This window comes from Sarcophilus harrisii, chromosome 3, assembly GCF_902635505.1.
Source record: "Sarcophilus harrisii chromosome 3, mSarHar1.11, whole genome shotgun sequence".
NCBI classification, from domain to species: Eukaryota; Metazoa; Chordata; class Mammalia; order Dasyuromorphia; family Dasyuridae; genus Sarcophilus; species Sarcophilus harrisii.
Window position 1 is genome coordinate 499,958,263 of NC_045428.1, and position 24,507 is coordinate 499,982,769.

Genomic DNA, 24,507 nt, shown 5'->3' on the forward strand with positions numbered 1-24,507 from the left:
TTGGAACCAAAGATATGAGGCAGCATTTCAGCATTTCCAATTAATAACTAGGTGACCCTAGGGAAGCCCACATCCCTTCCAGCAAAACAGAAGGGGTTGGATTTGATGATCTCATGGTCCCTTCCAATTTGGAATCTGATCCTACAATGCTGATTTGTCAAAAAAGAACTTATGGCTGCTTCCTAAGATTCCCTGCATTAGTCAAGCATGAAACCAGTAAAAATTTCCAAGCATTTCATAAATCTTAAAGATGTTTTTCACAACAATCCTATGAAGTAATTAGTCAGAACTATCGTATCCATTTTACAAATAAGCCAACAAGAGGTCAAGTGGTTTGTCCAAGATCTCACCGCTTAGTGACAGAATCAGGACTGGAACCTAGACTTCAACAATCCAAAAGTAAGCTGCCTATAGCTTTCTGTCCTGTTCTTCTCCAACTTAACTGTTATTGAGACCTCTCCATTCAGGTATGTGGATCAATAATATGTTTGGGAAGGGGGAAAAAAGGCAAAGATTAGAAGGATATGAAATAACACATAAGGCAAGGACTGGCTTGGATGCTGGAAAGGGGTGCAGATAGTCCCAGACCAAAGCCACAACGGCAAAGAAACAGGAGATCGTACAGATGATGAGGCGGCCATCAATCAAACCAAAATTCTCCACGTACTTGTACTTTTCTAGAAGCACCTGAAGAGGAAACAAACACATAAAAAAAAAAAAAAACTGAGGATCTGGTTAACAGAAAGATTTCTTCTTTTCTTGTGTGTAGTATAAAATGCTTTTTAACATAATCAACAAAATGTTAGGGGAAAAGGATGTACAATGTTAAAATATATCTTAACCATTCTGGAGAGCAATTTGGAATTATGCCCAAAAATATAAAATAATATGAAACTGTGCATACCCTTTGACTCAGCAGTGCCATTACTGGGACCCAAGGAAATCTTAAAGAAGGAAAAAGGATCCACATTTGCAAAAATGTTTGTAGAAGATCTTTTTATGGTAGCAAAGAATTAGAAAATGAGTAGATGACCATCAACTGGGGAATGGCTGAATAAATTGTGGTGTATGATGATAATGGATTACTATTATTCTATAAAAAAACGAACAAGCTGATTTTAGAAAAGCCTGGAAAGATTTACATGAATTGATGCTAAGCAAAATAAGCAGAACCGAAAATACAGTGTACACAATAAAAGCAAGAATGTGCAATAATCAAATATGAAAGACGTGGTTCTTCTCAGTGATTCAGTGATCCAAAATAATCCCAATGGACTTTGGACAGAAAATGCTATTTGTATCCAGAAAAAGAACTAAGGAGACTGAATGTAAAGCAATACATGCACTTCATTTTTCTGTTTTGTTTTTTTTCCCATGGTTTTTCCCTTTTGCTCTGATTTTTTCTCTCCCAATATGATTCATAAAGTAATGTTTGAAAAATAAATAAATTGGGGCAGCTAGGTGGCGCAGTGGATAGAGCACCAGCCCTGAAGTCAGGAGGACCTGAGTTCAAATCTGACCTCAGCCATTTAACACTTAATACTTCCTAACTGTGTGACCCTGGACAAGTTACTTAACCCCAATTGGAAAAAAAAAAAAAATGATTAAAAATAAATACACTTTGGAACAAGAGAACTGTATAAATATGTACACATATATTGTATTTAAGATATATTTTAACATGTTTAACATGTATGAAACTGCCTGTCTTCTAAGGGAGGGGCTGGAGGGAAGGAAGGGAAAAGCTGGAACAGAAGTGATTGCAAGGGACAATGTTGAAAAATTACCCATGTATATGTTCTGTCAATAAAAAGCTATAATTAAAAAAGAAAGAAAGAAAGAAAAATAAAGAAATACATTATGGGGAAAAAAAAAACCATATCTTTCAAAGTAATCAGAATCATCAAATTATGAAGACAAGAACTTCCCAAAGTCACCTAATTTAAATTGTCTTAGGATTACTCCATACCAAAGTTGGCAAACTATAAGACTATGAAGCCAAATGTACATGCTTCATGCTTTTATAAGACCTGAGAGCTAAGAACCTTTTCCACATTTTTAAAATGAAGTTTTATTGTATTTTTAAATGTAAGAACTATTCTTAGCTCAAGATCCCTACAAAAACATACACCGGCCTAAGACATAGTTTGCCACCCCCTTCTCTAAATTATCTATGGCAATTTAAGTGTTTAATATATTACTTAAGAAGTTCAGAATAAGTTCACATATTCTGATGCCAGCCTAAAGCAATGTGATTCAACGATACATGCCTTGATGGTGGGAATGAAAACATGAACAATACAATCCTTGCCTTAGATCAGGGGTCCTCAAACTACACCCTGCGGGCCAGATGTGGCAGCTGAGGATGATTATCCCCCTCACCCAGGGCTATGAAGTTTCTTTATTTAAAGGCCCACAAAACAAAGTTTTTGTTTTTACTATAGTCTGGCCCTCCAACAGTCTGAGGGACAGTGAACTGGCCCCCCTATTAAAAAGTTTGAGGACCCCTGCCCTAGATAGATCAGAATCTAAAAACAGAAAGATGGGACATGTACATAAATGTGTATGATACAAGATAGAATGTAAAGGGGCAAAAAAGCACTCTAGTAAAATTTGGGGAAAAGATTATCTTAAGTTGGGGAGCCTACCCAAGGAAAAAGATAACATCTCAGATGGAACCATGAAAGAAAAGAATTTCAATAGATGGAAGGGTATATCTCTTAGTTATAGGAGATAGTTTGCATGAATACACAGAGAAAGAATGGAACAAAATAAAAATTAGGAACAACTTATTTATTCCTGGCTGGAATCTAACAAGTATGAAAAGAGAACAGGGTGAAATAATGCTAGAAAGAAAGAACTATAGCCAGAGAGTAACTGAATACCTATCTAAAAAGGCTTATTTGTAATCTTTTTTTGTATCACAGACTCTTCTGACAGGCTGGTGAAGCCTATGGACTCCTCAGAATCCTGTTTTTAAATGCATAAAATATATACTTATAAAGAAAACCAATTATATTGAAATAGTTACCAAATTATTTTAAAAGCAAGCTGTGTGAGGAAGATTATTTTGGCATCCCTATGTCAAGGATGTACTGAAGAGGAGAAAAAACTGGAGGCAGCTAGACCAGTTGAAAGTTATAAAGGCCTAAACGAGGGTGACAATTATGGGAGTGTAACATTCTTAGACCAATTTGGGAACTCCACTACGATAAGACAAATCACCAACACACACACCCCCCACCCCTCCCCCCACCCCATTGAAGATAAGATTACTGGTTGTCATTACAGGTATTTTGAAGGCTTTTAATTTTGAAAGGAAAGCCACAATGATGTTACAAAGAAGCAAATACCTTTTTGGCAGAATCATCCAAAGAATTTTTCACTGCAGATCCATCCCACTTGTCAATTTTTACTGGTTTATCATCAATCTTCCACTGTAACACAAATTGAAAAGTTTCATATCAAAGGACTTGGTATTCAACTGGAATTAAAATATACCTCCAAGGTGTGTATAGAAGAGCTGCATACATTTAACATATATTGGATTGCTTATTGTCTGGTGGGGGAGGAAGAAAAACAACATGAGGTTTTACAGGAGTGAATATTGAAGGCTATCTTTGCACATGTTTTGAAAATTAAAAGTTATTAAAAACTGAAAGAAAAAGTATATATAAAATGTTTATTCTTTGCCTATTGATGCTCTCTAAACTCTAGGGAAGACAGCAATTTAAAATGAAGTAGAAAGATAAACAATTTTCCAACAGAAAAGTCACTATCAGCTCTACCTTCTGGTAAAGGGAATAAAAACTTTGAATGCTTTCTAATGCTTACTTGCTATTTCCTGCAACACACAAACACTATACTGTAATACAACACAGACCAATTTTATTTTATTTTTAAAATTTCAATATTATTTTATTTTCAGTTGAGAATTCTCTGCCTCTCTTCTCTCCTCCCATTGAGAAAGCAAACAACACAACTACTTACAAATATGTGTAGTTAAGTGAAACAAATCCCCACATTAGCCATGATTTCTACTTCTCCCCGACCCCTCACTACCATGCTTCAATCTGTACTCTAAATCCATCAATTAACTTTCTATAAGGGAGCAGATAGGATATTTTATCATTAAGTCTTCTGGATTTATAGTTATTGTTATACAAACCTTACCAGTTTTTTCTAAAGCCATCCCCTTCATCATTTCTTATAGTAGTCAATTTCATTCATATACCACGATTTGTTCATTCACTGGTTTATCAATTTACCAATTGTTTACCAATTCTTTGCCACCACAAAAAGAGTTGCTAAACATATTTTGGTCCATATAAGTTGTAGATTCAATTGGATTCAATTGTAGATTCAATTGAATCATTTTGCATGCTGCTGTTTGGAGCACAGGAAGCCACTCAGATAACAATCAGACCAAATCAGGATACACATCATTATCTGAACACACACCAAACTTTGTGTCTTTATTCCCTAAATTCATCCCTCTTCCTCACCTCTCCTGACAGTTTATTCATCCATTAAAGACATTCATCCAATACCATCTTCTCATGTAAGAATCCTCCCTGACCTAAAGACATCACTCCTTTCTATGAATTCTCTGAAGAAAAATCTGGGTACACATCCTGCTTCTGCCCCTTATTAGCAATGTGTCCCTGGACAGGTCATCTCCCTTCCTTTTTCTGGGAGCTGAGATTCCTTACTTAGAAAATAAGGAAATCTGGCAAGTTGACTAAGGTCTCTCTCAACTATAACAGTTCATATACTTATCTCAACTATAACAGTTCATATACTTACAGCATCTTTCCCCTTATTTTCTTGTATACTTACATGCTATCCATACTGTAACTATTTGTGCCTTTGTCTTACCATTTGTCAATAACTACTAAATGTTAGGTGAATAATGAAGAACATCATAGCACAGATAAAACAGGCAATTCATACAAAACTAACTATATTTTAGAATTAGTGGTCTGGCTTTCAGGGGGACAAGAGTAAGAGTAGTAGAAAGAGATGTACAGTATTTAGCTTCTTGATTATCTGGAACTTAGATAAAAGAGTACTTCAAATAATAATTCCTCACAATTTAATTAAGTCTTAAGGTTACCAAAAAAATTTCCCAACACTTTTGGAAGGTGAATACAAAGATTATTATCTTTACATTGCAGACAAAGAATTTAAGGTTCGGAGTCAAGATTACACAGCCTGTGTGAGAGCTGGAAATTAAACTATAGAAGCCATTACAAATATGTATATAGTTAAATGTCAAAATAAGCCGTGTTTCCCTCACTCACATTTTACCTAAGAAGTAGGATCCTAGATACAAACATGGCTAATAACTATGATACAGGATCAAATGAAAAGATTTTCAACAGAGGGAAACAAACCCAGGATCTCCTAGGACTAACCATTCTAATTTTTTTTTTTTTATTCAGTTTCTCTCATTGACTAAATGTAGGGATAGAAATTTGGCAAAGATACAGTAGTGCTTTGCCATTTCCTCCTTCAGTGGATTAAGTCAGAGATTAAGTGGCTTGCCCATGGTCATATAATTATTAAGTGTCACACACTAGATTTGAACTCAAGCGCTCCTGACTACAAGTACAGTACTCTATCTGAGTCATCTACTTGCCTCCTGGCAGATGAAATGGACAATAACATCAACAGCTAGCATTTATATGGCATTTTTAAGGTTTGAAAAGCACTTTACACTGAATTCCATACTATCCAATTAAAACTTAAGAATTCTTTAGGGATCACCCCCTCCCCTTTTTTTTAAAGTTTTTATTTTCAAAACATGCACGGATAATTTTTCTACATTGATCCTTGCATAGCCTTGTGTTTCAGATTTTCCCCTCTTCCCCACACCCTCCCCTAGATGGCAAACAATCCAATATGTTATACATGTTAAAATATATGTTAAATCCAATATGTGTAAACTAATTTATGCAATTCTCTTGTTGCACAAGAAAAATCAGATCAAAAAGGAAAGAAAATGAGTAAGAAAACAAAATGCAAGTGAACAACATCAGAAAGAATGAAAATGTGATCCATATTCAGTTCCCACAGTTCTCTCTCTGGGTGTAAATGGCTCTCTTTATCACAAGATTATTGGAAGTGGCAAAGGATCATCTTTCAAAGCCATTATTCTTTCTTCTATAGGCTGGTACTTCCCAAAATGTAAGTTCTACATGAGAAAAATGCCTATGCTAGCCAAATATTCCCTCTTGAAAATCAATAATAAAAATGTTGATTACATGCATGTTTTCAGTATGAAAATAGATTTGACTTCCTCTACTTTGTTACAAACATTCCTGCCATCCTTCATTCATCAGTTATTCCATACTTCCTTTATGGGATCTATCAATATATTTCATGCCCCAAAATGTTCTGTAACAAATAAATTTGGGACACAATGCTTTGAACAGATGCTAATTTGGAGTCAGAAGACAAATTAATTTTTAAAGTTTCTGATTTGGAACTTTTAGCCTAGAGAAGTAAAGATGAAACTATCTCCAAGTATTTAAAGGAACTGTCATTTAGAAAAGGGAAGCACTTTATTCTGCTTGGACCCAGAAAAGACAGTGAAGAAGAGTCTGACTATAACTATTAAGAGTACTCTTCCACAGAACCTTATAGCTTATCTATTATTTTCCTCCTAACAAGATAGAGGTACAAAATACAAGTACTGCTATCCTCATTTGACAACTGAGAAAACTGAAGCTCAAAGAGGTAACATTCTAGTAAGGTAAGTTTCCTGACCCCAGGTCCCCTACTCTTTTACACCCATAATGATGAGGCCAAGGGTGGTTCATAGCCAAATTCCTAGAAAAGAGCCTTCTGGTAACTGCTTCTACTTCCTGCTCTCCCAACTCCATTTTACTACAATTGCTCTCTCCAAGACTATCTCTGATCTTCCCTGCTAACTAAGCCCATGCTCTTAGTCCTCAATTTAATTGCGCTGTCTTCAGCCTGCAGCCTTGCTAACCACCTGAGTCTCTTCTCCCTTGGCTTTTGTGATAAGGAAGACTTCCACTGCAATCAGGTTCTACCACCTATCTGGTCATTCCTTCCCACTTTCCTTTGTGCACCATCATACTATGTATGAGTTTCTCCCAAGCCTCTGTCCAAGGATCCCCTTTCTCTCTCTCCTATTTTGATAGGTTCACCAGGTGCCATCTCTGTGCAGATAGCCCCTGAATCTATAAATCTAGGCTGTCTCCTTCTTGAATGTCCATCCTGCATTATCAACTGCCTGCATCTTTAACTGTGTCTCTCAGTACCTAAAAGGAATTGCTAATTCCCCACTTGCCACTCCTCCAAATTTCCCCCTTTCTGTGAGAGCACTAGCCTCCTTTGAATCACTCAGGTTAGCAACCTCACCGTCATTCCCGAGCAGTCTCTCTCCTTCATCCCCTATACCCAAGACTTGCTGATTCTACCTCTACTACATCTCTGGCACCTCTTCCCATCTCTGCTCTCAAAGCCACCAACACAATTCAATCGCTAAACTAGATTATTTCTCCCCTCTCCAATATCCCCCTTTTCAAAATAATCTTAAAGGATAGATGCAATCATTTCATTCTCCTCTTCAGTGGCTCCCTAGTGCTTCTAGATAAAATGCAAACTCTTTAGCCTAGCATTGCAAACCTCCACAATCTGCCTCTACCTCCTTTCCCAGACTTATCTATTACTTCCTTGCATGAACACTAGACTCCAGACAAGGTGTCTCCAAACTTACAATTCATCGCCTTTGTTCCTTTTTCCAAACTGGAATGCAGTTAGTCCTAAGCTTGCTTCCGAGAATTTTTCAAGACTCAGCTCAGGTGCCATCTCCTCCCTGATCCCTTTAGCCATCATTGCTCTCTCCTTCCTAAACCCACCTATTAAACTTTCCCCCCATATATTCTCTCCACCCCCACCCTTTGGAACATAAGCTACGTGAAAGCAGGGACTGCTTTATTCTTGTCTTTATATTTCTCAAGCTTAGCACAATGTCTTGCACATAGTAGCCATGTGGTATTTTAACTACTGAGGTCTGCCTATATCACACTACACCAATTCCTTTCAGCAATTACACTTCTCCAGTTGGTCTGCTTCAATACTAAAAATGCCATTATATGCAGTAACAGTAAATGGCTGGAAAATGCAGCATTAGGATGAACAGCATGGGAGACAAAGTCAAATAACTCATGGCACTTAGAACATCAGAGTTGGAAGAGACTGTAGAGATCATTTAGGAAACTCATTTCTTCTTTGACAAAGTTATCAGAGTAGTAAGATAGAATAGGGGAAAGCTACAAACAGACTATATGGATTCCAGCAGTCTTTTATACTCTCCTTGGGATCAAGACAGAAAAATATTCATTGGATGTTAACAGTTTTAACCAAGAAAGAAATATTAAGGTCAACTTTTAAGAGAGTATCCATTGAAGTGCCCAAATGGGGCTGTACTTATACTTGTATAGTTCACAGGTAAAAGCCAGATGAAGATATACAGACATATTTATTAATTGTGCAAATGAGATGGCTAACCCAAAATAAGACAGTCATACCAGTAACTTAGAAAGATTAGATGAACATAAGACAAATCAATAAATATATGTAAAGTCCTATACATAGGCTAAAATTGAACTTTGTAAGGGGGGGAGGGGAAGAGCTTGTTAAACAAAGATTTGTGTAAAAGTTTTGAGAATTTTAAGGGATCACAAGCTAACTACATATAAAATGTGACCTGTCAGCCAAAAAACCTGTTCACAGAAGTATTGTGTCCATAATTAATAATAATTTAAATAGCACTTTGAGATCTGCCCCTAATACATCATTTTACTTTCACAATAACCCTGGGATAGGCAAACAGACAGAAGTGTTGTGTCTTGTCCAGGGTCATTAAGCTAGTATATCTGAGTCCATATTTGAACTGAGTCTTCTGGATTAAAGCCCAGTAGTCTGTGCGCTATGATACTAACTAGCCACTTTAGTCAATATTCTTTTTGCTTGGAGTACTCTATTCAGTTGCCATTTTGCTATATTTTAGGGAGTACACTACAGCCCAGACTGATTGAGGCAACAGATGTTTTAGCCATGAGAAGAGAAAGCCTAAGAGACAAATGATAATTAACCTCAAGTATTTCAAAGAGGAATTATACTTCCTGTTCTTGTTCCCAGAAGGAAAATTGCAAGCAATGGGTAGAAATTAGAGGCAGAAGTGTTTCTACTGGGCTTATAATCCCAAAGAGATCTTAAAGGATGAAAAGGAGCCCACATGTACAAAAATGTTTGTGGCAGCCTTTTTTTTAAAGTGGCTAGAAACTGGAAACTGAATGGATGCCCATCAATTGGAGAATGACTGAATAAATTATGGGACATGAATGTTATGGAATATTATTGTTCTCTAAGAAACGATCAAAAGGATGATTTCAGAGAAGCCTGGAGAGACTTACATGAACTGATGCTGAGTGAAATGAGCAGAATCAGCAGATTATTATATATGTTAACAAGATTATATGATGATCAGTTCTGATAGACATGGCTCTCTTAAACAATAAGATGATTTAAACTAGTTCCAGTTGTTCAGTGATGAAGAGAACTGTCTATACCCAGAGAGAGGACTGTGGGAACTGAATGTGGTTCACAACACAGCATTTTCACTCTTTGCTGTTGTTTGCTTACATTTTATTTTGCTTTTTTTTTTCTTATGTGGCATGATAATTGTATAAATATGTATGCATATATGGGATTTAACATATATTGGACTACTTGCCATCTGGGGAGGGTTGGAAGAAGGGGGGGAAATTGGAACACAGGGTTTTGCAAGGGCTAATGTTGAAGAATTGTCCACACATGTTTTGAAAAATAAAAAGCTTTAATTAAAAAAAGAAAGAAAGAAATTAGAGACAGAATTCAATTCAATATAAGGAAAAAAATTCTTAACAATTAGCTACTCAAAAGTGAAATGGGTTAAGAGAGGTGATAAAAGTTTCCCCACTCCAGAAGGCTTCTCTCAGAGGTCACATAAGCAACCGTAGGAAGTTGAAGAGAAGCTTCTTGACCAAGAGTAGTTTAGACAAGGTAACGAATTAGATCATTTTCAACTCTTGAGTCTCTGCAGTTCAGTACCTTTGACTGACAGCAAGAAACAGACTCAGAAAAACAAAGAAACTTGCTCAAAAACACAGGAGGACCTGAGTTCACAGCTGGCCTCAGAGACTTATGTGACCCTCGGCAAGTCATAACCTCAACTGCCTGGCAGAATTAAAAACACAGGGAATTAGCAATGAAATCAAGCCTAGAATCCAAGGACCTGACAATCTGGAATCTTGGATCTCTGAGGTTATCTAGTCCAACCTCAACCACAAATGTTAATTCCATCTACAAGTCATCCAAATTCCATTCAAAGACTTGTTGACAGAAAAAATAAAACTTGGTCTTTCTATAATGATTTTCTCTAAATTACCTATTTTTCAAATATCTCCAACCAAGAAAATATAGCATGGCACATTTCCAACAAGTACAGCCCCTCTTCTGTTCCATCCCCTATCCTATTCTGTGCCCAAGCTTCTGATGCAACCTGCTTGAGTGAGCCATCACTGGACACCTCTAAGTGAGACTCTAAATGGCAGAAAAAAATGTCCCTCTGCATTGGCAAGGGAAGCTTTTACACTAATGAAATTACAGGTCCCTTCAAAAAACAAAATAAAGCAAAGACTCAGCACTGCAGGCAATGTTTTTTGTTGTTGTTTGTTTTTTAAAGAGAAAGGAAATGACTGATGGCTGCTGTTGAGAAGTTTACAATCTAACTGAGGAGAAAAATAACTATATTGTTAAAGCAAAAAGAGCACTGGGCTCAAGACTTCTCCCACTTATTCAATGAATCATCTTGGCAAATCACCTCACCTTTCTGAGAAGAGCTTTGGTTTTCCCCTCTGAAAGTGAGGACTGACATTACTTTCATTTCCTTCCTTACAGGGCTAATATAAAAAAAAAAAAAAAAAAAAATTGTTTTTGTTAACTTTAAAGTGCTACATAATGGTATGAAATTACTAGTTAAGCTCCTATAATAACCACTCACATTTACAAAACCCGTTCCTTCCAACAATCTTGCCATTATCAATAATCCTTTGACAAAGAAGAAAAAAGATTCCTGGAGTTAAAAAAAGTTTGCCCAGAATCATCCAGCCAATAACAATCAGAGCTGAGATCCAACCTCTGATCTGAAATTCAGAATTCCTTCCCATCTGCTACATTGACACCTCCTTTGAAAAAAACAGTGTGCTGAACTATATTACTTGGGTTCCTTTCAAGCCTTGATTTGTTCTAACTTAAAACTTTTATTTCCCTTTCTTACCACTACCAAGTTCAGCAACCTTCACAGACAATAAACAGAAAGCCGCTTTAGGGCAAGATCTTCTGACTTCTCTATTCTACCACTTTCTATTTATCTTACAATCTTTAAATAGTCTAAATTGACTTCTTAAATTCAGTTCTTCAGAACAGAAAGTGACATCTGCAAATTTGCATCCCTAGTGATAGCCTTATCAACTAAATATACTTTAAGTTATCTATGATAACAGAGAATCCTATTTCCTTAGACATCAAAGCCTCTTTTCACACCTTAGTTTATGAGTTGCTGTGATCAGAAAAATCCAACTCAGCAGGCAATCCCCTGGCAATCTCTATAGTTGGGCTGGACCTCAGATACTGGACTAGTTCACTAACAGACCAATATTCAAAGCCTTCCAAGCTAGGCAAGACCTGTCAGTCACAGTCAATGTTGCACTGGCACAGTATACAATGAGCCAAAAGTTATCTCCATACTACAAGGAAGTTTCAAGAGGACTAAACTACGCTACAACAATAATAGGACGCAAGAGCTGGCCTTACAAGCTCCTCTAGTCCAGGAATTATTATTTTTGTCTCAGACTCCTTTAACAATCTTGTGAAACCTATGGATTCCTTAACATTTTGAAATGCATAAATTAAGTGGAACTACACAGAAAACCTAGCTGTAATAAAAATGTAATTTGTTTTCCCTTCAAGTTCATGGGACTTCTGAAATCTATCTATTCACCAGTAGAGAAGATCAGTCCTAAGCTCTCTTCTTATTTCCCCTGATACTACCTTCACTTAATGATCTCATCAGCTGCCAGGGATTTAATTACCATCTCTATGTTGATGATTTCTCAAATCTACCTATCCAGGTCTAAAGGTTCCTGCTGACCTCCAATCTCACATCTCCAAATGCTCTCAGACTTCTGAAATCAGATGACCAGTAACAGACTTCTTAAATTCCATATCTAAAACAAGACTCATTAATCTTTCTCTCTAAATCTTTCCCCTATCTACAAACTTCTCTATTACTGGGGGAGAAGAACCATTGTTTTCCAGACTCACAACACAATATCATTCTCATCTCACTCACAACCACTTCCCATATTTCCAATCTGTCATAAGGGTTGTCAATTTTACTTTTGCACATCTTACTTAATACGTTTCTTTTCTGACACTGCTAGCATCCTGCTCCAGGCCCCCTCATCAGCTCATGCCTGGCCTATTACAGTAATCTGCTAATGGATCTGCTTACCTTTTCTCTCCCCATTCCAATACACTCTCCAGTCAGTAATTTTCCTAAAGCTCTTATCTGTCTTTCCCTACCTCAATAAACTCCAATGGCTCCCAATCATCTCCAGGACCAAAAACAAAATCTTTGCTACCTTTCCAGTTTTCTAGTCTTCTTACACCTTACTTCTGCCAGCATACTCTTCAATCCAATGACAAGGTCCTCATTTGCTAATTCCACAAACAAGACACACTATCTCCAGGTCCCAAACATTTTCTCCGGCTGTTTCCGATTCTTGGAACTTTTTCCTTCCTCATCTCAGCCCAATATATTCCCAGGCTTCCATAAAGCTCCAACTACAATCTCACCTTCTACAGGAAGCTGTTCTACCCCTTTTAATTCCAGTGCCTTTTCTCTTTTCTTTCTTTTTTTTGCTGAGGAAACTGGCATTAAGTGACTTGCCCAGGGTCATACAGCTAGTAAGTGTCAAGTGTCTGAGGCCATATTTGAACTCAGGTCCTCTTGACTTCAGGGCTGGTGCTCTATGCACTGCACCACCTAGCTGCCCCATTTTATCTCTTTTCATTATGTCTTATATCTTATATAAATCTTTTTTGTAAGTATTTGTTTGCTTTTTGTCTCCCCCATTAGAAGGAGAGCTTCTTGAGGACAGGGTCAGCACTTAGCACAATGCCTAGCACTTGGAAGTACTTCTATTTATTGAGCTCTCCCCTTTCATGATGTGTGCTGATAGGCAGCCAGGGCAGAGGCGAGTCAAATATCCTGTTCACAAATACACCAGGGGTTGGAAAAACCACATTAGGAAAATAACTCGCATCAAGAATAGGACTGTCATGCATTAAAATGGGTGAATTAGCACAAGGACAGTTACATGATGGCTTTGATGAAAAATTGAATGCCCCATTTTGGATGAAATAGTCAATGAGTTAGAAAATAAAATGAAAGGTGAAGTTATTGATGATGATCATGGCTATGACTTAATCCCTAATGATATCATATAGTTTTTTTGGTGCTTCAGACAGACAATTCCATATTATATACAAAATTTGAAAAGAGGAGATATAATGTAAAGAAACTACAGGACAATATTCATTGTAAAATTTTCCAACTTATTTTTGAAGAAGCCATGGCCTCCGAAATGAAATAGTACACTGGGTGCTCAGCAGTATACCAGAAAACTAGAAAGTAATTTAAATCAGATAAGGAAATGAATTTAAGAATGGATGAAAGATAATAATTGAACCTTGAGGGCAAAGCATAGACTATCAAGGCTTACCATCTAATGGTTATATTATTTTCTTCTTGTCGTCGTCTCCCTTCACATGCAGTAAAAATTAAGACAACATACACCAATTTCACTATCCAAGACTGGTGTAGAAGTAGCAGGTGGACAATCTATGAGGTTGAGTTATGGCTGAACAAATTTTTTTCTTCATGAGAAAACTGGAAACCCCCAAATACAAAGAACAAGATATTAAGGACTTTTTAAATTTAGGAAACATTCGGCATTTTCATTTAATTTGGTTAAAGGCTAAAGATTAAGTAAATCTGAGAAAACAGGGAAAATTTTTTAATACCTTACATACAAAAAGAAAATGAAGGAGGATAAAAAAATATAGATACGTATACATATCTATATCAAATTAAGTACTTGACCAGTGGTGAACTGCCAGGTTTTGTGTGTGTGTGTGTGTGTGTATTTGATCTTGATTATAGATTAGGATAATCACAAAGTAAATGGTGAGATATTTAAGAAAATAGCATTTTTTTAAAAAAATACAACTTCACTAAGTTCTTTTGCTTATAAAATCACCTAGCACTGATATTTTCTCTATAGAATAAGCCAATCTCATTTTCCATATGTAGAAGGGAATAGCAAAGTCTTCTGTGCATCCATGTAAACTGTAAATATTAACTTACTACTTAACTAATATCAATGTTGTAAAGTTACATGAAAATTCATGTGATAATGCTTTGTCACCTTATATTTGATAAAATTTGAATCCAGGTCTTCCCCACTCCCAGTCTAGCTTCTAGACCATAGCTAACTCTTAAAAAATTATGCTAGCTATTAAGGCTTGGGAAGCATTTTACACAGTTTCATTCGATCATCACAACCCTGGTAAGTAGGTGCTATCATTAGGCCTATTTTATGAATGAGGAAATTAAACCCCAGAGAAGTTAAGTGACTTCCTTTCCTGAAAATATCTGAGGCAGGCCTTAACACACAGGCCTTCCAGATTTCCTGCAGTCTATCTACTACATCACCTAGTTTTCTCAGCTCTGAGGTTCCCTCAAGAGTTAATGACTTCAATTTTCTTCAACTCAGTTTACTGATTTGTAAAATAAAAGGTCAGGACCCAATTGTCCCTAAGGTCCCTTTCTATCAGTTACCCTTAAGGCAGGGGTCCTCAAACTTTTTAAACAGGGGGCCAGTTCACTGTCCCTCAGACTGTTGGAGGGCCGCAGACTGTTGGAGGGCCGGACTATAGTAAAAACAAAAACTTTGTTTTGTGCCTTTAAATAAAGAAACTTCATAGCCCTGGGTGAGGGGGATAAACATCTTCAGCTGCTGCATCTGGCCCGCGGGCAGTAGTTTGAGGATCCCTGCCTTAAGGTATACAGACAATGAAATGTTCCTTGGACACATCATGTGCATTTCTTGGGAATCTCCCTCCATCATCTAAGTCTTATCCTTTTTCCAATATACAGCACATACTCTGTGAAGCCTTCCTCAATCACCAGGAACTCAAAGAATCAAAGAATGTTAGAATTGGATTGGCTTTGGGAATTTCTCCAGCATCTTTATTTTTTGGATGAAAAAAATTAAACAAAAATGGCAAGTCAGTTGTCTAAGACCAAAAAGCTAGTTAGTGTTGACACAGCTGAGTCCAGAACGTAGTGATTCTTGTGAAGTCTGGCAAAGTTTTTGGATTTGAAGTCTGAGGCCAAAGCTCCAATTAAAACTCTATTCTTTATATAAGCCACTTAATCTTCTTGAGCTTCAGTTTCCTCATCTGTAGAAGAGACATGGACTAAAACTATAAAAATCTAGACCTAGACTCTTTAATCACAAATTATAGAGATGAAAAGGAACTCGGAGGTTACTTAGCCCAATCCCATCAAGAACAAACCCAATAAACGGTTATTCCACTTGAAAACCTTTACTCAGGGAACTCACTTTGAGCTGTTCCTTAAAAGACATTCTCCCTTAAACATTCTGGAACTTTTAAAAATATCTCCATAAAAACACATACTAATATGTGTGTATGTAAGTATGTGTATATATGAAGTATTAATCCCATAGTCTCCTAGCTTTCTGGGTATGTATGTGCACATGTGTACATATATAAGGTTTTCTATTTTAATTTCCTTTTGACAATAGGAAACTATTATTCATATACTTCTGTATATTCTCTTTTTGAGATTTTCATGACACTGCTCTTTAAGGTTCTTAACTGTGGTATACTCCAAGGTTCTATCATGGATCTTCTACTCTCTCTCTTCAGTCTCTTCCTTGGTGAGCTCATCAGCTTTAACAAGTTCAATTGTTGTTCGTCTCTCGTTCTCGAGGTGGACTATGACATCAGGGAAGTGATACCATGACATGCACTGTATTGGATTTAAGTGAGGGAGGGCTGGGTAAGGTCACCTGCCTCACTTTGTCCTCCAGAGCTATTTGGGTCCAGTGGCCAGATATACAGATCAGGAAGACTGGAGATGGATAAAATGGGAGATCCCAGCCTTTTTTAAGTTAAGGTCTTCAACAGGTCTGAGTATGACTGAGACCACATCTATTCAATGATTAAAACTAGGTAGCATTTGAGGCAAAGAATCTCCTCTTTAGCCTTATAAATAAATAAAAAAAATTTGAATCTGGGAGGGGAAGACTCTCAGGGTTTCTAGTCAAGGCAGAAATGACTGCTATTTACATTCAATCTGAGTCAATCAGGACCCAACCAAATATCAAGTGGGAAGTGGTTTAGAACCTATTGGTGGACAATTAGAATCAAATTGCTTTAGGTTTAAGATTTGGTCCTAAAGAAAAAAGTCAAGCCAATAAACCCAAGATATCTTGAAAGAGTTTAGAGGTACAAAAAAAGAAAAAAAAAAAATGCTTTTAAGAGCATCTGTAGAAAAGGGTGTGACACCCTATATGGACATAGGGACAAAAAGAGGTGGGGAGAGAGAGGAAGGGAAAGAGGAAGGGGGGGACAAATGGAGAGAGGAAAAAAGGAAAGATGGAAGGAAAGAAAGAAAGAATGAATGAATTATCTCTACATAGATGACTCAGAAATCTATTTATTCTGCCTTGGTTTCTCTCCTGGGCTCCACTATTATATTACCAATTGCTTGCTGGACATTTTCGACAAGATATCCTGTAAAAATTTCAAAATCCACATTTTCAAAACAGTACTCATTTAATAATAAGTATTCCACTCACTCTATTTTTGACCCTCTGGATATTATTGTAGAGAGTGCCAACGTAATTTAAGTCACTCAGTTACACTTTAATCCTCTACTCCTTTCTATCCCTCACCTCACATCAAACCAGTTTCCCAACTTGCTATTTCTATCTCTGCAACATCTCTCACACCTTCCTCTTCTTTCTCCTCACTGCCAATACTCCAATTCTGGCTTTGATCACCTTTCATACTGCACCTGCCTTCTATCCTAACTCATTTCCTTGACTCTGGCTCTTCCCCACTCCACACAGTCGCTAAAGTGATTTTCCCTAAAGTACAAGTATGACCATGACATTCCTTTATTTAAATTTCACTAGTTTCCTATGATTTCTAGGATCAAAAATGAATTTCTTTTTGGTTTCTAAAATTCTTCACAATCTGGCCCCAATTCACCTCTTCAAACATGATGACCACTATTCCATTTGCATACTGTAGTCCTACCACATCTGCCTTCTTATTCTTCTTCACATACAGCACTCCCAAATTCATTTCTGGGACTTTGCTCTAGTTGTCCTTTATGCTAGAGTATATTCCTTCCTTACCTCTTTGAAGTTCTTATTTCCTTCAAGTCTTAAAAGTGATTTTACTTTCTGATCTGGAGGCTTTTAATGACCAGCTCCCATCATTCAAGCTACAAGTACATTTCCCGATAGAACATGCCTTGTATTTATGTTGTACATACTTACATATGTTACCGGTTGCTTCCCTTTGTAGAATGTAGATACCTGGAGGACAAAGTCTTTATCTTTTGTCTTTACATTTCTATTGTCTATAATGTCTAATAAATAATTTATGGCTAATAATGAGGAAACCAGTCTGATTAAAGACAGGATATATGTTGGGGAGACAGTCTACTTGTTAAAGGCTGTGAGACATGTGGCAGAGAAATTTTTTCATTTAAAAAAGAAAAATAAACCTCAAAATCTTAAGGGCTGTGGCTAGCTTTGAGTGGTATTACAAGCTTCAGACCACCCACACCCCACTTCATACAAAAGGTTTCTTCCAATATTTATTTTCCAAACAGTCTGCTTTTCTCCTACCCTGTTTGCTAAGACATGTCAGTACATTTACAGAGAAGGCCACTATGACTAAAGTTACTAACATCTGCTTTAGGGACTTGAGTCACGTTGGTTTTTTTCTCCTTTTTTCCTTCAGAGCGCCCCTAAGCCACTGGCTAGACACAAGGGTCCACTCCTATAACTTATTCTCATGACTTTCAATCCAGACCATCACATAAACCGCAAAAGCAGTCCTGATGAGGAAAAAACACCGAAATAGTCTAAACTCAAAGATACTAGACAAAGAACGGGTCAACCCCCCCTCCCCAAAGGAAGGTTTCTAGGAGGCATTCTGAGCACAAAAACATGTCATAGCTCCACAGAAGGCGGGATGGACTCAGGTGAAGAGAACTCTGGAAGGGGAACAATAGAATAATGAATGAGGAAAGAGGTTAAGGATTTTAAGGAAAGTAAAGAGAGCCATATGGGATAGGGAAGAGAAGGCAGAGAGGCCAAGAAAAGCAAACGAGAGAAGAGGACTGAAGACAGGTTTGTTTTTTTTTTTTTGGGGGGGGGGGATGGGTTTAGTGAACAAAAGAAACAGGAGGAGATGAGGCAGGAGTGCAAGGGAGGAAGCAGAAAGAAGAGCAGGACGGTGCGGGGGAAATAGGGTAGGGAGGAAAAGAGAAAGAAGGTGTAGGAGACGGGGTGTGGGGGTGAGAAAGCAGAGAGTAGACAGGATTGGGTGAGAAGAGTCCAGATGCGGAGGAAGAGGCGATGAAGTGGGGGTGAGGGAGAGATGAGAGGCAGGAGAAAAGAGTGGAAGAAAGGAGACAGGAGGAAGAATGAGTGGGGGAGAAGAGACAGAAGAAGATAAAGGAGAGATGGAGGAGATGAAGTTCAGAGAAAGCCTGGGGGAGGAGGCGGAAGCAGGAAAGGCAAGAGGGAAAGATGGGATACAGGGATAAAGAGGAGGAAGAAAGGGCAGGAGGGAGCGTGTGCGGGAGAGCGGAGGGGAAGAATACGGGACGAGAGGAGGCAGGAAGAGAAGAGGTACAAACGGGGCAGAAAAGGAGATGGGGTGGAAGGAGGGAAAGAAGCAGGCGGGGTGCTGAGGGGGGACGGGGACAAGAGAAGAGAAACGACGGGGTACAGAGAGAAGGAACAGGAGGATGGGGGCCGTGGCCAGAGGGCAGGAGTGCAAGGAAAAGAAGGGAGAGCAGCCGGGAAGAGCGGAGGGAGGAAGGCCGCGGCGGCTGCGGGTGGTGCAGAGGGCAGGGGCAGAGCCAGAAGTGAGGCGGGAGGAGGAGGACACGGGCGCGGGCCCCCAGAAGAGGAGGAGGAAGGGCAGGGGACTGGGCGGAAGAAGCGAGGTCAGAGGTCCCAGCTCAAGCTGTTAGGGCCAGGTTGGGCCTCCAGGCCCGGCTTCTCACCTTCTCCAACAACCCGCTCTTGTTGCTGCCGCCTCGGCCCGGGGACTGAGACGGCGGGGTCGATGTCCCAGTCGCAGACGCCGCCACGGGCAGCGGAGTAGCCCCAGCCGCGGCCGCCGCAGCCATCTTGTCTCTCTCTCTCCCTCCTCTCCTACTTGTCTCCAGCCCATTGGCTGACGCCGACGCCCCGCGCGGGGGCCGACGGGATCCGTAGTTCCATCGACCTCCGGATATCGTCAGCGGAAGCTGACCGCGTGGCATCTTGGGGTTTGTAGTCTCGTTCAGACTCGACCTCCGGTTGCTGGAGACTAGGCCCCGTGGCGTCCTGGTTGCTAAGGGGCGAGGAAGGGAATGGCGCCGCCGACAAGCAAGCCCGGTCCAGGCCGGGGCCCTGGCTCCGGCCACGGAGGAGAAAAAAGCGACTGAACCACTGTACTTCTCCTTCCCGGGAGCGTGGTAGGAGGAGGAGACGCTGCCGGGTCAGGTGCGACTTGAAAGTTTTGGGAACAGCGGTGGGGGAGGGGATCTGGAAAGGGAAGGAGCGTGAGGGAGCGGAGGCAGAAGGGGAGGCGGTGGCCCAGAATCGCCCTGTAATCTTGCCCGGGGCCGCTGAAACAGTCTGGCTCCGCTGTGTCTCGCCCTCCCCGGGTAGTCACGGTAGCGTTAGGCCCACCTGTACAGTAACGTAGGCTCTGTGACCGACCCCCTCTTTGGGGCAACCCTGTCACCTGGTAGTGACTGGCATTCAAAGCCCTTCCCCCCCCCGGCCCCCGCAGCCTTCCCCCGCCCCTTCCCAGCGTCTCCCGTCTCCTACTCCCAGCTCCCCCCGGCTGCCCCCGTTGTTTGCCGGGCTCTCCCTCCTCAGCTCCTTCCGGGCCCCCTTCAAGTCCCGACTAACTTGTCCCTTCTGTCCCGAAGCTCTTCTTGCCCCTCCCCCCAGCGCCTTCACGTCTCATTAACACTGTACACATCCGCTACATACGCACCGGGTCTGTTCCCGCCCGGAGGAGGCGAGCTCCTCCAAACAAGCGACTCAGTTTTCCTATCTCCAGCTTAGCAGAGCGCCCGGAACGTAGCGATTTAAACGTGCTTAGAAAAGGTGTCCTTGTGCTATGTACAAAGCGGTGGCAACATTGTGGACGATCGGCTGTGAATGGCTTTGCTACTACAGTGCTCCAAAACGGCCCTGAAGGACTTGCGATGAGAAAGGCCGTCCACAGCCAGAAAAAGAGTTGTGTCTGAATATAGACTCAAGCGCACTTTTTTTTAAACTTTATTTTTCTCAAAGATTTTTTTCTTTCTTTTTTTTTTTTTTGGGTGGGGGGTTCTAGATTTCTTTTGCAAATAACTTATAGAAATGCTTTTCATAACTTTACATGTACCTCCTCAATGGGGATGGATGGGGCAGGGAAGGAGAGAATCTGGACTCCTAAAGTTTTGAAAACAAATGTTAAAAATTATTTTACGTGTAACTGGCAAAAATAAAATATTGAATAAGTGGGGGGAAAAACCCAAACCTGACCTTGATCATCTAGTTGAAAAAAAAGAAAAAATATTTCTTTTAGGCAGATTGAGTGTCCTGGGTACACATCAAAAAAGTGTTAACTATCTTTTAATAGTCAGCTAGAGAACACAGTGTAAGATAAAGATGTTTACTGAGAAAAGTGGTAAAAAATATCTGCCATACACTCCCACAGAGTTCCAGAGGAAAGATTGGTGTTCATAGAGTTAACCATTGAAGAGGGCCACAAATAGTGGTCGAGACCCCTTAGGACTCGATGAGAGACTCTGTGGGAAGGAAGGGGCATAACCTCTTGTGAGATTTTCTAACTATTGTTCTTGGGATGCTGCATCTCTTTTGAGTTGCTTTGCTGCGACTCTCCTCCATGGAGGATAAAGCGCTGATGCTTCGCCATAGTGTCCATAATCTCCAGTTTGGGACTCATCCTGGCTTAGGCTACTTCTATGTACTTTCAGAAAGAACTGGCCTCCATAAGCAAGAGTCTCAACTCTGACACCTACCATCTGCAGGGTAGGATCCCATCTCCAATCACTCAACTTTTTTCTACAGGATATTGCCACGTGTGTCTGCTATAAAAGAACAACAGTGATAAAGGAAGATATCCTAGAAACTGTAGTTTCCCAGAGGCAAAAAGAAAAAGGTAAAAAAATAAAGTCAGCTGAATCTTTCCCCCAGAAACAACTTTTTTCTTTTTAAAGGACATCAGGCAAGGAATTGAAAATGCAGGGGATACCCATTAATTGAAGAATGGCTGAACAACTTGTGGTTTGTGATTATACTACACTAGATTATACTTGTCAACAGACAAGTAGATTATACTACACTATACTATACTAGAAATACTAATGTGCTGTAAGAAATGATGAGCAGGATAGTTTCCCAAAAAAACCTGGGAAGACTTAGATGAAGACTGTTGCAAAGTGAAATGAGCAGAACCAGAGAAGGTAGTAGTAACAACAATACTTAATGAAATACTATGAAAGACTTGGCTATTCTGATGAATACAATGATCCAAAATAATTCCAAAAGACCTGTGATTAAAAATTCTGTCCATCTTCAGAAAGAGAGTAGATGATTCTGAGTGCAGATTGTTTGTATATTGAAGCACATTGTTTTTATTTTTCTTGTCCATTTTTTGCAATATGGATATAGAAATATAGAAATGTGATGCATGATTTCACATGTATAACTGGCATCATATTGCTTGCCTTCTCAATAGGAAGGAGAGGGACTAGAGAGAGAGAGAGAGAGAGAGAGAATTTGGAACTCAAATTTTTAAAAAAGTGAATGTTAAAAATAAATAAAAGAGGAAAAAAAGGCTGTCAGGGCCAGCTAAGCACTAAAAGTTCACTGTGTACCATAAGTTGCCTTCTTCTAATGATCAATGACCTGTAATTCTATTGTATTAAAGAACTTCACATTTTATTGTCAGGTTTTTAAATATAATTCCTTTATATTCTATTGTTGTATTATTTAGGAAAACTTTTTACACTTCCTTTACACTTATTCTATGTCATTTATCATCATGTTGTTCAGTCATTTCAGTTGTGTGTGACTCTTCCTGACCCCATTTGGGATTTTCTTGGTAGAGATACTGGAGTGATTTACTATTACCTTCTCCAGTTTATTTTACAGATGAGGAAACTGAAACAAACAAGGTGAAATGACTTTCCTGTATTCACATAACTAGTAAGTGTCTGAAGCCAGATTTGAACTAGGAAAAAGGGGTCTATCTACTGCACCACCTAGCTACCTCTGCTTATTACCCTAATATAGTCTTATTATATATCATTTTAGTAAACATTTTTCTTTGTCACACCTTACTATGTTACATATATTATTGTATTAGACAATGTTCTCCATCATACACTATTATAATGTAATCTTTGTTCCATATCATGTGATAGCCCCTCTATCACCCACCATTATATTATAGTACAGTTGATCAATATTCTCCCACTTTCTCGACTTCAAGAGTTCCCATGATTTTACTAATAACTTCATTCTCACTTTCAAATTGGCAACCACCCACATTCCCTGGTACATGTAGTGAGAAAAATGAGAGGTGTTATGCCAGCAGCTCACCTTCCCACTGTTGTCCAGCCTAGCACAGCAGTATGGCCAGCTTTTCACTGGGGAATAATTCAACCTCATTGCTGAAAGAAACATTAAAGATGGCAGGTTCCTCCTTTCCCTTGGGGTTCTCTTAAGGTTCTTCTGACATTGCCACCCCACCCCTTCCTGTCCTACCCAGTGTTGCTTCTCTTCTTGATTACTAGGTTAGGAAAAGCGCATAATAACAGAATTAATGTTTTGTGATAAAGAATAATATGCAGAAAAGTGTATTTTCAGCAATCTCTAGCAAATGATTATGGTTTTTGGTTGAAATAGAAACCCCCTATTTCCCATAAGTTCAATGTGTCAGTGTTCATTGGTTTTGTTTGTTTGTGAAGGCCAAGTTAGCACCCTGGATGCCTTAGAATCAGCCAGAGTCAGGATAAGCAAAAGTCCTTGGTGTTTATTCTTAGTCTTAGGGGTAGAATTGAAGGGAATGGACACAGCAATCTCCCACACCTCCTTTCTCTTCTTCTCCCCCCAAAAAGTAACTCTGGCTTGTCTTACTCCACCCACTAATCCCTCCTACAATTCTCTGAATACACCAACAGATCAAGCCAGCACAGAATAGGGGGCGGGCCATTTTCCAAGCATATGCTAATAGAGTATTGTCCAATAAGTAATTAGCCTTAAGTGCTTGGTTGTTCAAGTGCATCTGCTCAGAGTTTCAGCCCTTTACATTTGTTTTGTTTTACTTTCAGAACATTTTGTAGACATTTTAGTCACATAAAAGTTGAGAATTGACTACATATTTCCCGTTGTCCCCTTCTCTTTTCCCAGTAAAATAACCTTTCATCCATTCCCCCAAAAGAGGGAGCCTAGAACACCATCTCTGTTCTACCTCGGGACCTACTTCCCTCTCCCTAGGCTCAGGCCCCTTCAGCTTCCTGGCAGTGGGGAAGATAGGGCTACTTATAATGTTTTGGTAAGGAGAGAGTAGCCAAATAACAGTTCTAGTAAGATGGCAGACCATTGGATGTTCTGTCTATTCTGCCACTGAACCTTAAAACTCACTTAGTCTTTCCATCTGTCCTGCTGCAGAACCATAAAGATGTGAGTCTTCCTATTAACCCTTCCATGTGTGTGTTATTTCCTCCAATTAGAATATAAGCTTCTTGAAATAAGAAACTCATTTTCTATGTGTTTCTGTTGCACAGTGTTTGGCACATTAGCAAATACTCAATAAATCCATATTGCATTCCTTTGCTCAATAAGTACCTGTTGGGTGCCAGACACTATGTTTCCTTGAAGAGCTTACATGGAGGAATAACAATTACAAACAAGCAATCACAAAGTATTCAGAAACTAATTACAGCGGGGGATGGGACACTAGTAACTGTGGAGATCAGGATAGCTCCCAAGTAGGAAGCAGCTGAGCTTCTGT

General features: G+C 39.3%; 2 protein-coding genes across 4 annotated transcripts in view; one reads left to right on the forward strand and one right to left on the reverse strand.

Moving 5' to 3' along the window:
- The window catches only part of SPCS2 (signal peptidase complex subunit 2), a 28,533-nt gene extending 8,751 nt beyond the window's left edge, over nucleotides 1-19,782 (reverse strand). Inside the window, exons 1-3 of the mRNA XM_023499708.2 lie at nucleotides 19,487-19,782; nucleotides 3,354-3,437; nucleotides 527-687 (exon numbers count right to left, since the gene is read on the reverse strand). Of these exons, the coding sequence (XP_023355476.2) occupies nucleotides 527-687; nucleotides 3,354-3,437; nucleotides 19,487-19,747 (506 nt within the window). The 5' untranslated portion in view covers nucleotides 19,748-19,782. The remainder of the gene's footprint in view (nucleotides 1-526; nucleotides 688-3,353; nucleotides 3,438-19,486) is intronic.
- A 55-nt stretch (nucleotides 19,783-19,837) lies between these two features.
- The window catches only part of XRRA1 (X-ray radiation resistance associated 1), a 122,644-nt gene continuing 117,974 nt past the window's right edge, over nucleotides 19,838-24,507 (forward strand). For all 3 annotated transcript variants that reach the window (XR_004233244.1, XM_031961397.1, XM_031961398.1), the window contains exons 1-2: nucleotides 19,838-19,970; nucleotides 21,558-21,648. The gene's annotated coding sequence lies outside the window, so the exon portion shown is untranslated. The remainder of the gene's footprint in view (nucleotides 19,971-21,557; nucleotides 21,649-24,507) is intronic.